The sequence below is a fragment of the Lampris incognitus genome, chromosome 7 (genome assembly GCF_029633865.1).
Source record: "Lampris incognitus isolate fLamInc1 chromosome 7, fLamInc1.hap2, whole genome shotgun sequence".
NCBI lineage: Eukaryota > Metazoa > Chordata > Actinopteri > Lampriformes > Lampridae > Lampris > Lampris incognitus.
The window spans coordinates 46423056-46441670 of NC_079217.1; the positions used below are offsets into that span (position 1 = coordinate 46423056).

Genomic DNA, 18615 nt, shown 5'->3' on the forward strand with positions numbered 1-18615 from the left:
GGAAGTTGGCCATTTAATTTACCAGGTTAATCTAACCCGTTAAATCCATCCATTATCCTGCTCTCAAAAAAAAACCCCAAAAAAAGTCCTTTTGCGCACTCATCACCAGTGCTCATTAGCAGGCCTAATATGTAATTTGTCATCGTGAGGTGTCTGTCTGTGGGGAGCGTAGTCCACGTGAGTACCATCATACTGCAAACAGGCAGGCCCAAGCGCGGACACTCGAAGCGCCGTTAATAGTTTTCGTGCTCTGCTGAGCTGCAACGCTTGGTCAAACACAAGAAACGTCATGAACTTTTGGTCGTTCAAATAGCAACAAAAACTCGCTTTCGTCGGTATTCGAGACACCGCCGAACTAAGAACAAACTCAAAACGATATCCGAGAACTCTCACGTCGGCTGAATTCTGGAAATTCATGATGGTTTTCACGCCACTACTACACACGCAGACCGTCCAGCATCTTTTCCGACGGTTTCATGAATCGAGCTGCAACCAAACGCTGATAGGCCCGAGTTGACGCAGGCGCTCCAAACGTTTCCCATCAATTTCGCCGAGGAAGACTTCCGGTGGTGTGTCATGGCGATGGCACGGTGAATCTAATTGAAAGGGAAATATAACTCGCCCTGTTCCACCTTTTCATCGATTTCGAATAATTTCCATGCCGATCTAAAATTGTTAGGTACGATCGCACACCTTGGATTTGGAAGCAGAGCATCCACGGTTGCCATCCGCCCGGCAATGGCGGCACACAAACCAGTGGAATGGGTCCAGGCCGTGATCACTAGATTTGATGAGCAGGTAAGACAATCAAATATGAATTGGTGTGAGATGTAGCTGGCTTTTGCGGATCCTTAGGCCTTTCTACCTGGCTACCTTTATTCTGCGGTAAGAGGTGACACCCCGTGACCGCTCATTTGGATCTTTGATTTGTCTTGCCTTGCCTAAGATTCGCTGCATTTCGACATGACTAATAGCTATTAGCCACTTGTGCCAGCTACAAAACACAGCGTTGGGTTGTGTGCTACGATCTGGCAATGTTTCCATGATCAGCGATCAAATTAAAGAGACGAGTCTCTGGTGTGACCCCCTCAAACCGAACGATACCGCGACAGTTTCGGCACATCACACTGGGCATCCGGATGCGCGTTAGTAGCCGGTCAGCTAACGATGCTTTCATATTAGCTATGTAGCTAACGTTAGTTGTCCCCATTTGTTAATGTAGGTTAGCTAACCAAACAAATATGCTATCCCATACTGCGTCGATATACTGAGCTGCAGAATTCTGGCAAACAAAGCGCGCTAACCAAGCCGTTGATTTAAAGACATCTGCAAGTCCAGTCTCTGTTTGAACTGCTCTCGATTTCTGCAAGAGTCAAACTAAGGTAATTCATGGACCGTATGTGCTGCAGAAGGATAAAACAACGATAAAACCCTTTTTTGTTGTTGTTGTTGCCTTATTTCAGTTTATCTGTGTTCACAGATGCACAAATTAAGAGCGTTGATAGTTAAAAGGTTGACGTAAGATTTGTAGAAAATGTAGCATGTGTAAAACGAAACAGCATAAATAGCTATAAGTTTATGAGGTGACTTGTTTGTCATCAGTACACGCGATGCAACGTGGGCCAAATAATAATCAGTTCAACAGGGGGATAAAGTTGCATTTTGACACACAAACGGCTAACATGAATATGTGTATTTGTAAGTTTGACCCCCCCGAGTTTATTTGAAAGGCCCGTGACTTTGCTGTTAGCACCTTCAGTAGTCAGTGATTACAAACAGTGAACTGTATATAGGTCCACTAGCTTCCCCCATCACAACAGTCTAAATAGAATAGTGCTGTGTGGTTAAATCCACCTCTTGTCATCTGAAATTCTGTTGAGGTCATGAAATCAGTTGATTATATAGGTTTCCTTTATTACTATACAGTTGACCTGAGTCAAAATTACCTCCACTGAGGTCTACCTATTTTAATCCTTCAATTGGTTCAACCCAAGTAGGTCCACACAAGATTCCCTAGTGCCACTGACTGTACCGTCATAAAATTTGTTTGATATATCATATGGCCCACTTTGTTTTATACAGTGACTACAGTGTTACCTAGATGAATACTGAGAATAAATAAATTGTATGCACCAAATCCATAAATACATTATTTCATCACATCACATTGAGCTGGCTTCTCTGTGGGCATCTTGCCTTTGATTGACAAGGAAGTAGCAAGTCTAACACTGGAGGGGAGCAAATGAAAAGAGTGCAATAGGGCAGGACAAATAGGTTGTCTGGATGCCCGAGACATCCAGTTTTCAGGTAGGGATGCACTGGTATTACTTATCAGGCCGATACCAGGCTAAAATGGGTGTCTGTATTGGAGAATTTACCCAAGGCAAAAGTCTGATACCAAAAGCCATGAAAAACACGTCACAAATGAAAGCAAAATGGCTTGATTTACTGCATTATTGTCACATGGAAGCATTTTTCTTTAAGGGTCGAAAATAACTGATTCTATTTCAGTTATTTTGCCTATTGACCCTAAACTAATAGTTTAAGTCTGCACCGTTCAGCAAAAGTATTGGATCGGATCGGTTCTTGGTGTCGCTGATAATTAAATATTTGTACTCTTAATCACAGTGAAACACTGATACTGGTGTGTCCCTATTTTTAATCCTGGTCAATAAAACCTCAGTAATGCAAACCTGGCAGACAAATTATTATTATTTTTTTACCTTTTCTTCTCTAGAATTGAACTTGGCTGGTTGAGAATTAATTACAGTGTTTACGAATTTAAGTACTATTTGTTATAAACTAACGGGGGAAGAAGTGTCAGTTGGCTTTCCCTTTTGTTGAGAGTTTGTTTTGCCTTCCCTCAGAGTCTGTTGTTTTCCGTCACATACGTTTCACATACATATGGCATGTGCTCTCTTATGTCAAGCTAGTTAATGATGAATTAAAGTCCTGGGTTTGAACCTCGGGTTAATCCAACCTTGGGGGTCATCCTGGGTCGTCCTCTGTGTGGAGTTTGCATGTTCTCCCCGTGTCTGCGTGGGTTTTCTTCGGGTGCTCCGGTTTCCTCCCACAGTCCAAAGACATGTAGGTCAGGTGAATCAGCCGTACTAAATTGTCCTTAGGGGTGTGTGTGTGTGTGTGTGTGTGTGTGTGTGTGTGTGTGTGTGTGTGTGTGTGTGTGTGTGTGTGTGTGTGTGTGTGTGTGTGTGTGTGTGTGTGTGTGTGTGAGCGCCCTGTGATGGCCTAGCAGCCTGTGTTGGGTGTCTCCACGCCTGCTGCCCGATGACTGCTGGGATAGGTTCCAGCATCCCCACGACCCTGAGAGCAGGATAAGTGGTTTGGATAATGGATGGATGTATGGAATTACATTGCTTTGAAATAATGAATACAAGTAAGAAATCAGGAGTCAGCTAACATACTCCAGGATATGGGCTATAATTACCCCCCCTTCATGTTATGTACTTTAGCAATGCTTTAGTATTTATATCAGAATCAACTTTATTGGCCAAGTGTGCTTATGCATAAGAGGAATTTGAGTCCAGTTTACAGCAGCTTTTAGTACTTACATATATCACTGAAAAAAAAAGTAACAAAAAAGAAAAACAAAAGAAATAAATGGAATGATAAATAGAATACTCCAGATACCGAATACCTCTTATCGATATTTTGATGACATTGAAGAGAATGGCTATTGGTGCTCTCACAAAAAATGAACACAATCATATTTTTGATAAACAGTCATTAGTAATGTGGATATGAGGTAGAGACAAATAATATAACAGCTAGAACAGTCTAATGAGTTCAGAAAATGTCATCTCTTTACTGTAATGCAGCTGTTAAAACCAGAAAAAGACAACACTTATGTCATATCACGACATTACAATATCCAAAATCCCAGATGATACTTAGATTTATATATCGTGACATCGATATAATGTTGATATATTGGCCAGCCCTAACTGGAGGTAAGTATGCATACACAACAAGGTATTTCACAATTATACAAAGTTTTGTTATGGCTGAATAATTTATAACTTCTGATGCTTATATATTATATATGTACTAATATTATATACTTTAATATATTCTATATATTTATCTATTATAATTATATACAATATTGTATACTTATCTTATAATTATAACAATAATAATTCATAACCAGTATACAGCAGTTGTATGTGTATTAGCAATTGTATATTTATATTGCACATCTGATTTAAAAAGAGGTAGTGCACATCGGAGATATGTAAGTGAGACATCTTGATGAGAGGGGGCTGTTTGCAAAGTGTCATATTTACATGATAAGTTTCCATTATTGCACTGTGCTGTTAAGTGTACATGAGAGATGGCTTGTCGAGAAAAACTTCCTGTGTCTGGTGGTTTTGGTGCTCATAGCTCTGTAGTGCTTACCAGAGGGTAAGAGTTCAAACAGACTGGTCCTGGGTGTGGGGGGTGGTCTGTGCTTGATTCTGCCTGCCCATTTCCGGGCTCTAGAGGTGTATAAGTCCTGCAGGGTGGGGAGGGGAGTGCAAATGATTTTTTTCTGTTGTCCTTACTATTTGCCACAGTCTGTTCCTATCCTGTTTTGTTGCTGTTCCAGACCAGACCCTGATGGACGTGCATAGGACAAATTCAATCACTGTGGTGTAGAACTGGCTCAACAGCTCCCGTGGCAGACCAAATTTCCTCAATTGCTGCAGAAAGAACATCCTCTGCTGGGGCTTTTTGAGGATGGAGTTGATAGTGGTATCCCCCTTCAGGTCTTTGGAAATGGTAGTTAAAAAAAAAACTCTTTCTTGCACTTTTACTTTAGCACTGGTTTTGCTCTTAGATGCTTGTTTAGATGCACTTATGACTTCTGATGACTAGTAGTTCTCCTGATTTCCTACGTTAAATGAACTTATTGTAAGTCGCTTTGGATAAAAGTGTCAGCTAAATGACTGTAATGTAATGTAATGGTAGTTCCCAGAAAATTGAAGGTCTCCGCGGTTGACACTGTGCTGTTGGATATTGTGAGGGGGAGCAGTGCTGAAAGGTGTCTCCTAAAGTCCACTGTCATCTCCACAGTCTTGAGCATGTTCAGCACCAAGTTGTTCTGACTGCACCAGAGCATCAGCTGCTCAACCTCCCGCCGATATGCAGATTCGTCACCATCCTGAATGAGTCTGATGACTGTAGTGTCGTCTGCAAAATTAAGGAGTTTAACCACTGGGTCCTTGGAGGTGCAGTCGTTCGTGTAGAGGGAGAAGCGCAGTGGAGAGGGGACACATCCCAGGAGAGTACCAGTACTGACTGTCCATATACCAGAAGGGACTTCCCTCAGCCTCACCTGCTGTTTGCTGCCTGTCAGGAAGCTGGTGATCCACTTACAGATGGTGGGGGGAGTACAGTGAGCTGGGAGAGTTTGGAGGAGAGGATTTCTAGAATGATGGTGTTGAACATGTAGTCCCATGTTGACTTAGTCATCCACTGACTTGTTTACCTGGTAGGCAAACTGCAGGGAGTCCACTAGGTGTCCTGTGATGTTCTTCAGATGGGCCAACATCAGTTGTTCGAAAGACTTCATGATCACAGACATCAGCGTGACAGGCCTGTAGTCTTTCAGTCCTGTGATAGAGGGTTTCTTGGTGACCAGGATGATGGTGGAGCGTTTGAAACAGGAGGGGACTTCACATAGCTCCAGGAATCTGTTGAAGATCTGCGTGAAGATTGGAGCCAGTTGGGTCAGCACAGACTTTTAGACAGGAGGGGGAGACACTGTCTGGACCTGGTGCTTTCCTGGTTTTCTGTCTCTGGAAAAGCCAGCTCACATCCTGTACATGTTTTTCGAGCTCAGCCTGAGTATCAGCAGGGAAGAGTAGGGGGGTTGCCAGAGGTGTGATGGGGGCTGTTGTCATCGGGATGGAGTGGGTGTGAATTTATCCCTCTCAAACCTACAGTAGAAGACATTCAGGTCGTCAGCCAGGTCTTTGTTTGCCTCAGCATGGGGGGATGGTCTTCTGCAGTTTGTGATGTCTTGTAGGCCTGTCCACACTGACGTAGAGTCATTAGCTGCAAACCTGTTTTTCAACTTTTCAGTGTAGCTTCTTTTACTCACTCTGATATCCTTTGCCAGTGAGTTTCTGGCCTGCTTGTACAGGGCTCTGTCCCCACTACTGTAGGCATCCTGCTTGGCCAGCCGAAGTTGTCTTAGTTTGGCCATGAACCATGGGTTGTAATAGTTGTATGTGCAGAAGGTCTTGGTTGGCACACACGTCTTCATAAAAGCTGATGTACAGTTAAGGTCAAAATCATGAGCCCCCTTCATAAAGGGAGCTAATAATTTTGACCTAATAATTTAGGTTGGCACATGTCAAAATTATTAGTCCCCTTTATGAAATCAAACAAAAGTCTTAACTTTTCCATGGAAATGACCATAACCAAAAGTGTTTATAGTTAATTGCTTCCAAAAGAACAAAGACAAAATCTCCACTAAGCTTGATTACAATATTTTACTGATGCGCTGAATTGAAACAAGAAAAAACAAAAATGACAAGGCCAGAATTATTAGCCCGCTGACAATTAATAGTCAATAGTGTAACCTTTCTGACTCACAACTGACAACAACCTCTTATGGTAGTTCCTAACTAGGTTGGCACGTGTCTCTTGAGGGATCTTAGTCCATTCTTCCATGGCAAATTGTTCCAGCTCATCCAAATTGTGTGGTTTTCGAGCATGGACATTAACCTTGAGCTCCCGTCATTCTCAATAGGATTGAGATCTGGGCACTGAGAGGGCCACTCCAGGACCTTGATTTTGATGTCCTTCAAAAAGTTTTGGACCACTTGGATGTATGCTTCGGGTCATTGTCTTGCTGGAAGACCCAGCAGCGACCTAAAGCTAGACTGGCAGCAGATTTCTTTACATTAGCCTTCAAAATGTCAACATAATCTTCTTTCTTCATGATCCCATGTACCCGAACAAGGTTCCCTGTGCCTGATGCAGCAAAACAGCCCCACAGCATTATACTCCCACCACAATATGTAACTGTGGCAACTGTGTTTTTAGGGTTGAAGGCCTCTCTCTCCCTTCCTTCACCAAACAAAAGCAACATCCATGTGCCCAAACAGCTCAAGTTTAGTCTCATCAGACCAAAGGACACACTTCCAAAACTCATGTCCATGTTTCAAATGTTCACGGGCAAACTTCAGTCTGACTTTGATTTGCTTCTGTGTGAGCAATGTAGTTTTTCTTGGATGATGACCTCGAAGCCCACCACGATGAAGAGCCCCCACAACAGTCTTCCTCGAAACATCAAATCCAGAAGAGGCCAGTTCAGCAACAGTCATCTTGGCAGAGATCCGGGGATTGTTGTTGACATCTCTGACTATTTTCCTCTCCAAAGTTTTTGAAATCTTGCACTTTCGACCACGCCCAGGTTTTTTTCTAACAGAATTTGTCTACTTGTGCTTTGCAATGATGCAACGTACAGCTGTTCTGGACACTGTGAAATGCTTGGAAATGGCAGTATAGCCTTCTCCCTTAAGATTAGCATCCACTATCTTCTTTCTGAATTTCAAACTGATTTTTTTTACTTTTTGGCATGATGAAATTACTTCTTACCAAGAATTTAAGAGTAGTCCTTCTCAATCAAGTGTTCAATTGCCACTAGCCCTGTTCATTGGAGTCTCTTAAGTAAAGTTCAATGCTGATTGATTCCTTAGGTGTGGTTTGAAAGCAAAAAATCACAAGGGGGCTAATAATTTTGATTGACCACCTCAATTTTCACTACATTTGGTATAAAGCAAACCTGAAGATTTATTTTACATTCCAAAATGTACCAAATAGGGGCCTTAACATTGATGAATGTTTTACTATGTAAAGTTTTATGAATGATGCAAACATTGGGCAGAATGTTAGAGAAATGTTCCATAGTTCCTTGGGGGCTAATACTTTTGACCTTAACTGTAAGATGTCTTAATGTCAGTTAGTTTGTTCATCATAGTTTTCTGACAAGCAAATGTTTTTTGTGAAAGCTAACCTGTGAATGTATTCCACTATTGGTCAGAGTGCAAATTAAATTCAAAAACCTCGTATTTTCTTTTCACCATGAGAGGAGAGCAATTAAGTGTTGGTGAAGTTAAAGAGAAATGGCACCAAATATGAAGATTGTTTCTTAGATGGTGGATCAAGATAAATAAACCAAGTTATGAATAAAAGAAGTAACTGATTTAAAAGGAAAAGGGCCAAATGATTTATTCGCAGCGTCAAATCTTCAGTAAAAGACAAACATCTTACTTTGGTTCAGTACCATGATAAGAACGTGCACAAACTTTAGAAACAATCCCACACAGCAAGATTTTGTCATGACAATGTTCTGCCAGCAGAATGAAGTCCGTTGTGGTGACGTTAGCTACTGCCATTGCACCCATGTCATTTTGTCCATCCTAATTTTGGCATCACATCAGAAAAAATATCAAGTACATCAGAATAGCCAAACATTATTGTTATTATAAGTAATAAACCAGCCAATCCACAGTTCATTCTTGATTGTCATAATGGACAAATTTTCAACTTTTATCCAATGCTGGTAAAACGTTCTATATTCAATACCATTTTCAATACCACTGAGGAAAAAAGCATGAGATTCCACAAAATATTAAAACAAATTTCTTTTAAAATTCTTTTAAAATCTAAAACAATTTTACTTCTGCTTCCGGTGTGGCAAGATGGCGGTGTAAATTCACGTTTGCAGCGGCCTCACCCAGTACCAGTGTGGGAAGATGGCTTCGGGAATTCACGTTTGCGGCAGCCTCACCCAGTATCGTACATGCAGTGTCTTTGTCCCCGTCTACGTCTAAGTTTGTCTTTGTTTGATGGCTTGGAGAGCTGGTGCTGGATCGGCTGGGAGAGCTTGGTCTGCTGCATCCTGTGGGCCCAGGGCCCACGGCCTTGCCTGGAGCTGTACACGAAGAGGAAACACCGAGGGCAGTCTGACAGGACGTGGCTACGGGGCAGGCTAAGCTAACTGCTAGCCCATTCAGACCGGCATTCCAACAGTCATCCTGGCTGACGTTCGTTCTTCTGGACAGTGATTTTTTTTTCTTTTTTTGTTTAGTTTAGATAAATGTGTTAGTTTGGTTGGTTATATGTGTTCTTGTAGTTCTTGTAGTTTTTGGACATGTGTTTTTGTCTTTGTGTTGCACTGCTGTGGGCTGGGGGAAACCATGTTTCATTTCATTTCATGTGCGCAAGTGCATGAAATGAAATGACAAAGTGTTTCTGATTCTGAATTTCTACTGAATAGCTTTATCGACCAAAATAAAGGTATTTTTATTGAACTATAAAAGCCATTTCTTTTTTTTTTTCTATAACAAAGCATTATTTTTATCCAAATGAATAGTGAAACGGTAACAGTTATGGAAAAAGTACAGTGTATTTGAGTGAGAGAGATGTCTTGTTTTTCTCCCTCACTCTGCCTGTGACTGCGTGTGTGTCTTTCCATGTCGTAGTGACGAACCATCTTTGGTTTGTAAACTTCAGGATAGTGTACCAGCCAGTCCAATCTTAGGGAAGTGAAAACTTTCGCGAGTAGTCAGTTGAACGACAGCCAGATGGAAGACAAACTGGAAGCAGCAAAACCGCCTACTGTGGACATGTTATCTTGCGATAGACGTCCATCTATCCATCCATTATCCAAACCGCTTATCCTGCTCTCAGGGTCGCGGGGATGTTGGAGCCTATCCCAGCAGTCATTGGGCGGGGAGACACCTTGGACAGGCCGCCAGGCCATCACATGGCCGACACATACACGAACACATTCACACCTAGGGACAATTTAGGACAGCCGATTCCCCTGACCTACATGTATTTGGGCTGTGGGAGGAAACCAGAGCACCCGGAGGAAACCCACGCAGACACGGGGAGAACATGCAAACTCCACACAGAGGACGACCCGGGACAACCCCCAAGGCTGGACTACCTCAGGGTTCGAACCCAGGACCTTCTTGCTGTGAGGCGACCGTGCTAACCACTGTGCCACTATGCCGCTGCAATAGACGTGTATCTGTTGTATAGATTTATATCGGATTTGAATAAATTAGAATAGCCTATGTAAGATCAACAATTAGCGAAGATAAGACATTCATGGCATGTCGATAATATCATTCTGCACATTATTTTTTCACGACAGAAGTGGTGACTCTTTCTGTTATTTTCCACCAAAAGTTTTGTTTTTATCTGTCTCGATACATTGACAGAGGTGACTCATACAGTTCAGGAAAACCTCACAAGGTTAATCTGCTTCTCCTCCATGAAAAGGCAAACTATTTGCAAGAGGGAGGATTTTCACAGCGGACATTTTTTTGACCCCCCCCCCCTCTTTTTTTCTCCCCAATTGTATCTGGCCAATTACCCTACTCTTCCAAGCTGTCCCGGTTTCTGCTCCACCCCCTCTGCCGCTCCGGGGAGACTACCACATGCCTCCGATACATGTGGAATCACCAGCCGCTTCTTTTCACCTGACAGTGAGGAGTTTCACCAGAGGGACATAGCGCATGGGAGGATCATGCTATTCCCCCCCCCCCCCCCCAAACAAGTGCCCCGACTAACCAGAGGAGGCGCTAGTGCAGCGACCAGGACACACACCCACATCCAGCTTCCCACCCACAGACACGGCCAATCGTGTCTGTAGGGACGCCTGACCAAGCTGGAGGGAATACGGGGATTGGAACCGACCATCCCCGTGTTGGTAGGCAACGGAATAGACCACTCACAGTAGACATTTTTAAGAAATCTGATTGGTTGCTACTATGCTCACTTTTTGCAGTGGGATCAAAGTTTCACCTTTTATTTAGATTTTAACGACGACCACAAATAACTATTTTGATAATCAGTTTTTTAGTTAATTGGATAAAAAGAAAAAAGATTTTGTTCCCAGGATTAATCTGAAAACTTAAGTTCTATACCTTGTCTTAAACAATGCCATTTTATTTCTTGTCTTAAACAGTGCTCTCTTTCAAAACTTAGAATACGACAGTTATATTCCAGAAACATTGACTGTATAACTGTTAGTAAAGTGCATTAGCAGCATTTCTTTAACATTGATCGAATGTACAAAAATTAAGATATTTCAAGTCAGAGATTTGAAAGGACCTGAACTGCATAAGAAACAACAAAAAAACAAAACACAAAGCAGGTTTCTATAGGAATGGTTATAGGAACTTTACATTGTAGGTTTGATATGTTTAAGTGTCCACAAGCTTGAAGCCAAGGCTGACTTTCTTCCTGGCGGCTATGTTGCCTGCTACTGAGAAGAGGCCCTTAGATATTCCAGGGACACAAAAGTAGGACTTTGCTAGTCTGGCTAAGGTAGGTTATCTATCCCAGGGCTTCAGGCTAAAATTTCACGCTGGTGGCACCAAGGCTTTCAGATGGTAGCACCAGTGCCCAAATTGATGGCACTGCTTCAATTTTGTAGCATAACATAAAAGAAAGAATGTGTATTGACCTATAAATGTTCTAATATTTCCCCCTTTTTCTCCCCAATTGTATTTGACCGACCAATTACCCTATTTTCCGAGCTGTCCCGGTCGCTGATCCACCCCCTCTGCTGATCCGGAGAGGGCTGCAGACTACCACATGCCTCCTCCGATACATGTGGAGTCGCCAGCTGCTTCTTTTCACATGACAATGAGGAGTTTCACCAGAGGGACATAGCGCATGGGAGGATCATGCTATTCCCCTGTCCCCCCCCCCAAACAAGTGCCCCGACTAACCAGAGGAGGCGCTAGTGCAGCGACCAGGACACACACCCACATCCAGCTTCCCACCCACAGACACGGCCAATCGTGTCTGTAGGGACGCCTGACCAAGCTGGAGGGAATACGGGGATTGGAACCGACCATCCCCGTGTTGGTAGGCAACGGAATAGACCACTCACAGTAGACATTTTTAAGAAATCTGATTGGTTGCTACTATGCTCACTTTTTGCAGTGGGATCAAAGTTTCACCTTTTATTTAGATTTTAACGACGACCACAAATAACTATTTTGATAATCAGTTTTTTAGTTAATTGGATAAAAAGAAAAAAGATTTTGTTCCCAGGATTAATCTGAAAACTTAAGTTCTATACCTTGTCTTAAACAATGCCATTTTATTTCTTGTCTTAAACAGTGCTCTCTTTCAAATAACTTAGAATACGACAGTTATATTCCAGAAACATTGACTGTATAACTGTTAGTAAAGTGCATTAGCAACATTTCTTTAACATTGATCGAATGTACAAAAATTAAGATATTTCAAGTCAGAGATTTGAAAGGACCTGAACTGCATAAGAAACAACAAAAAAACAAAACACAAAGCAGGTTTCTATAGGAATGGTTACAGGAACTTTACATTGTAGGTTTGATATGTTAAAGTGTCCACAAGCTTGAAGCCAAGGCTGACTTTCTTCCTGGCGGCTATGTTGCCTGCTACTGAGAAGAGGCCCTTAGATATTCCAGGGACACAAAAGTAGGACTTTGCTAGTCTGGCTAAGGTAGGTTATCTATCCCAGGGCTTCAGGCTAAAATTTCACGCTGGTGGCACCAAGGCTTTCAGATGGTAGCACCAGTGCCCAAATTGATGGCACTGCTTCAATTTTGTAGCATAACATAAAAGAAAGAATGTGTATTGACCTATAAATGTTCTAATATTTCCCCCTTTTTCTCCCCAATTGTATTTGACCGACCAATTACCCTATTTTCCGAGCTGTCCCGGTCGCTGATCCACCCCCTCTGCTGATCCGGAGAGGGCTGCAGACTACCACATGCCTCCTCCGATACATGTGGAGTCGCCAGCTGCTTCTTTTCACATGACAATGAGGAGTTTCGCCAGGGGGACATAGCGCATGGGAGGATCATGCTATTCCCCCAGTTCCCCCTCCCCCCTGAACAGGCGCCCCGACCAACCAGAGGAGGCGCTAATGCAGCGATTAGGGCACATACCCACATCTGGCTTCCCACCCGCAGACACGGCCAATTTTGTCTGTAGGGACGCCCGACAGGCCACGGTAACATGGGGATTCGAATCAGCAATCCCCCAGTTGGTAAGCAATGAAATAGACCACCACACCACCCAGATGCCCCAGACGTGTGTATATTTATGGGGAAATTTATATGTAATAAACACTTGTGCAACTTTAATGTGTCATGTTTAGATTGTTCTAGATTAGATTGTTTTATTTACACGACCAAGGCCGGTGGAATTTGTTTTTGGTACACATTAAACTCTGCAGCACAACATGACAACAACAGACACTCCACATATTATCATGAACAATACAGTTACACAATAACAGAAATAGACACATCATGCATAACAATTAGGTTAATAGTGGTGTTTATGCCAGTGGTGTGTGAGGAGGGGACTATAGGGACGAATTCAGTCTTGATGGCTAGGGGGAAAAAACTGTTTGTGAAGCGTTTAGTCTTAGTGGACAGTGACCTGTAGGCCTCCCTGAGGGAAGGAGCTAGAACAGGTGATGAGCAGGATGTGAGGGGTCGGCGATGATCTTCTTTGCTCGCTTTACAGTCCGGTTAGGATGTAGAGATTCAACTGAAGGGAGTGGGTTGCCTATGATTTTGGATGCCTTGTTGACAATCTGCTGCAGTTTTTTTCTGTGTTTGACTGTCCGTACCACCGTACCATACTGTAATAGAAGATGTTGTGATGGATTCAGTAATGGCTGAGTAAAACAACAAGCAGTTGATGTTTGAGCCGGTATTTTTTAAGCTGCATAAGAAAGTAAAGTCATTGTCGAGCTTTTGCAATGATGTGTTCAGTGTTAATTTTCACGCATCGGAAGTCAATAATGAGTTCTTGGGTTTTGGCTGTATTAAGCAGAAGGTTGTTGTTTGTACACCAAGTGACAGCTTGGTCTACTGCAGTGCTTGAAGATGGTTGTGGCTGTAGCGAACCTTGTATTGCCAGCACTGGAAGCACCACACTGTGCACAGTGCATTTCGTTCTTTTCCTTGTTGAACCTTCAACTTTGTTGAAATTCATCTAGTCATTTCTGTCGGAAAACATATTTCTTTTTGGCTGGACCAGCCAGCGGGGCTCTGGGTTTCTGTCCAATTTATGGAGTAAGGATTGTTTTTCTTTTTTTTTAAAAATTCTTTTCCCCCTTTTTCTTCCCAATTGTGTCCGGCCAATTACCCCACTCTTCTGGGCTGTTCTGGTCACTGCTCCACCCCCTCTGCTGATCCGGGGAGGGCTGCAGACTACCACATGCCTCCTCCGATTCACGTGGAGTCGCCAGCTGCTTCTTTTCACCGGACAGTGAGATGTTCTGCCAGGGGGATGTAGCACATGGGAGGATCATGCTATTCCCCCCAGTTTCCCCCCCCCCCTGAACAGGCCAGACCAGAGGAGGCGCTAGTGCAGCAACCAGGACACATACCCACAACCGGCTTCCCACCCACAGACATGGCCAATTGTGTCTGTAGGGATGCCCGACCAAGCCGGAAGTAACACAGGGATTCGAACCAGTGATCCCCATGTTGGTAGGCAATGGAATAGACCTCTATTCTGGAATTCATCACTATGGATATAAGACCCATTAACATAGTCGAAGGCTTCAGAAAATTAATGAAGAAGATGGAGCGCGATTACACTGTACCCAAACGCTCCAGTATTTCACATGCTCTGTCTGTAAAGTACAGCAATGTGTGAGACCAAATTTTTAACTTTCGTTGAAAATTCTACTGCCTTAACTTTCACAATGGACATCTGGAGGCGTACATGGCTGTCACCTGTCACTTTATAACTCAGGAGTTGGGAACTCTTTGCTTTCGTATTGGAAACTAAAGTAATAGAGGTGAGCCACATGGGAGTCAATATTGCACAACAGCTAGAGGAAGTGGCTGTCGCCTTTGCCATTCCAAATCACAAGCGAGTAGTTATTTTTATTTGAATGTTTCGAAAGAAATTGTTTGTTTATTAAGATGCATGCTGTGCTGCTGTTATTATACCTGTGCTAATTATGCTACCTAACTTATTCTATTTATTACAGTTCATTTTATTCTATATAAGGACATTAATTTATCCATCGATTATCCAAACTGCTTATCCTGCTCTCAGGGTACTGAAATGTCTGCTGCTGTTATTATAATTGCGCTACCTCGTTCCGTTTATTACAGTTCGTTCATTGTCAGAAAAATGTCAGAGTATTACACTGTTAAGCCTACTGTTATGGCTATCTCATTAAAAGTTTTGTTGTTATAACAGAAGTAAGCGTGTTTTGTAACTCTGTTTGACTGTTGTTGGGTTCAGGTTGTAAAACGTCATAGACTTTGGCTAATAGCTGACGGAATGTGGAACTGGAGTTGGTGCCCAACCACCGCTGCTAGTGTTTAGGAACGGTTAAATGCGGAGGACACATTTCATTTCAATGTATGCGAGTACTGGGAAATGACAATAAAGAAATAACAAATGAATATGAAGTTTATAAATATAAATCTCAAATCATAAATTTGTTAGCGCTAGTATGCTGTTTCTGCGCTTCTGTTTCACAGTGCTTTCTCAGGCGTTGTCTCGGATTTCGAGCCTGTTATGGTGAGCATTTATATAGGTCTATAATTTATGAGTATTTATATAGGTCTATAATTTATCCATGATAAGAGAAATTGTCACAAGCTGTTATGTCACAAAAAGTGCATAGATAGGACCTCATTCAACCAAGTCCCTTGGGATGATAAACATGCGTAAAACACACCAAACCTTTTGGAAAATGTTTTTTTATTAACAAATAATAATTCAAACTACACTTTAGAATAACAGAATCCTTAACAATTAATATCTTTAATGGCATCCTGCGCATCATATTCTTCATAAATTTTACAAGTCCATGATAATTCTGTTTATCCTCTTTCAATCCTCTATTACAGGGGTCGGGAACCTTTTTGACTGGGAGAGCCATAAAAGCCAAATATTTCTAAATATATTTCATTGAGAGCCATATAGTATTTTTAACGTATAATAAATTAAATATGTCTTACTTTTAATGCGACTTCTGGTGCTGCATGGTTTTGCTGATGGCCTTGTAGTCTGGTTCATACGTGGTGAGGTTGAGCTTCATGCAGGCGTTGAGGCTTCCATCAGTTAAACGTGAGCGTAGGTTGGTCTTAATGTTCCTCATATGCGAGAAAGACTGTTCACATGCATATGTAGAGCCAAACATGGTCAATACGGCAATACTCACACGCTGCATTGTGTGGTATGTCACAGGAAGCTCGTTTTAAGAATCAGCTGGTCTTCAGGTTGAAGATTTTTAATTTCTGTCCACTTGTGTTCCCTCGCCAGCTCTGCTCGCTGTCGCGCAAGACTTTCCAACTCTCCATTAAGTGACTTGAACTTACTCATCCACATGTCTGATGCCTTCAGGTCAGCAACTTCCAGCTCAAAGTCTCCGATAGAGACCCCGGGGATGCATGTCAGGTCGATTTTGTCCACTGCACACTCATGTGGATGAGTGATGAACTTGAAAAGACCAGTGCGCGCACGAAATTCTCCAAAACGTGCTTTGAATGACTGCAGGAGATTGAACGTAAAGCCAGCTAGCTGCTGGAGATCCAGATGTTGAGTGGAGTCACTTGCTAAGCATGCATCTCTAAATTGTTGCAGTCTTTCAAAGTGCAGAAGACGACCTGTTTCAATGTCCCTGAGAAAGACTTCCAGCTTGCTTTCAAATGCAAACACTGCTTGTTGAAGGGATGAGATTGTATTTCCAATACCTTGCATTTTCACATTGAGCTGGTTCAGAAGGCCAGTTATGTCCACGAGATAGTGAAACTGCAGGAGCCAGTCAGTGTTGTCTAGCTCAGGATGCTTGACGCCTTTCATTTCAAGAAAAGTCCGGATTTCACTCAGGCAAGCTGCAAAACGGCTGAGCACCTTCCCCCTTGACAACCAACGCACGTTGCTGTGTAAAAGCAGACCGGGATAATGATTCCCAACTTCTTCTAACAGAGCTTTAAACTGGCGATCATTTAAAGCTCGGGCAACAATAAAGTTGACCACTCGAATGACCAGCGACATCACCTCGCCAAGCTCCTGGCCACACGTCTGAGCGCAAAGCGCCTCCTGGTGCAGGATGCAATGAAAACTTAGGATGGCTCTCTTTTCATGTTCACGGAGAAGCGCTACAAATCCTTTGTTCTTCCCCAACATACAGGGTGCACCATCAGTACAGACAGAAATAAGTTTATCCATCGGTAGTTTTTTTTCTTTAGCAAACTCCATGAAAGACATGAATAAATCCTCTCCTCTTGTTGTCCCTTTCATTGGCAAAACAGCCAAGCTTTCCTCACGCAGTGTGTCACCTGCAGCATACCTGGCAATGATACTGCACTGAGATAGATGGCTAACGTCTGTTGACTCATCTAACGCGAGAGAAAAGTATGTCCCGGCGTTTATGTCCTTAATTTGTGTTTCCTCAACTTGATTTGCCATCATGATGCTACGATCGTGCACAGTTCTTGCTGACAGGGGCATGTCTTTTATTCGTTTGATTATCTTGTCTTTATTTGGGAAGTCATCAAACAGTTCATTGGCCACATCAAGCATGAATGTTTTGGCATACTCGCCATCTGTGAATGACTTTCCATTCCTTACTATTGCCAAAGCCCCCGCAAAGCTAGCGGAATTCCCGTCACCTTGCTTGGTCCACACACGTGGTTGCTGCTGACTCGTCTGCACTCTCCGCTGTAGCTCCTCGCATGCCCTTTTCCTGCTGTCCCCCGCTGGATATTTCGATGCAAATGAAGCATGGTGCGTATCGAAGTGCCGCTTTATATTTGACCGTTTCATCGATGCAATTTTATCATTGCATATTAGACATACCGCAGATCCTGCTCTCTCCACAAATGCAAATTCCTCTGTCCACGCAGCCTGGAATGCACGGTAATCATCGTCTTTTTTTCTTTTCGCTACCTTTTCTGTTACAAGGGTTGAAGCGGATAAACTAGTTGGCTATCTGATAAAATTGATTTCTTCACCTTTACAATGACCCGGACATGCTCGCGAGCCATTGGTTCCCGACTCGACCCACGGGTGACCCGTGACCCGTGAAATTTATCTTCAAAACTAATTTCTGTTTACTTTAAAATGACACAGTATTATTAAGAAATATCACAAGTATTTTAAAATCAGTTCCAAACTGATTTTTTTGAAAAGAAAATAATTTTCAACTCAAAATTGTCTGGGAGCCATATGCCGTCACCGGAAGAGCCATATATGGCTCGCGAGCCATAGGTTCCCGACCGCTGCTCTATTATGTAAACACACCATCCATTGTACGTTGTCTGTCTTGGGAGAGATCCCTCCTCTGTTGCTCTCCCTGAGGTTTCTTCTTATTTTTTCACCCTGTTAAGAGGTTTTTTTTTTTAGGGACTTTTTTCTTATCCGATGAGAGGGTCTAAGGACAGGATTTTGTGTTGCTGATAAGCCCACCAAGGCAAACTTGTAATTTGTGATATTGGGCTATACAAATAAAATTGACTTGACTTGACTTGATTTAATTAAACTGAAAGACACATGTTGCACCACTTCAGAGCCCAAAATATAGTATCTGGGACAGCCCTAGTATTG

At 42.6% G+C, this 18615-nt stretch overlaps 1 protein-coding gene across 1 annotated transcript in view; it reads left to right on the top strand.

The window, feature by feature from the left end:
- Nucleotides 1-560: 560 nt before the first annotated feature.
- Nucleotides 561-18615, top strand: part of nf1a (neurofibromin 1a) — a 316227-nt gene continuing 298172 nt past the window's right edge. Inside the window, exon 1 of the mRNA XM_056283131.1 lies at nucleotides 561-798. Coding sequence (XP_056139106.1) covers nucleotides 739-798 — 60 coding nt within the window. The 5' untranslated portion in view covers nucleotides 561-738. The remainder of the gene's footprint in view (nucleotides 799-18615) is intronic.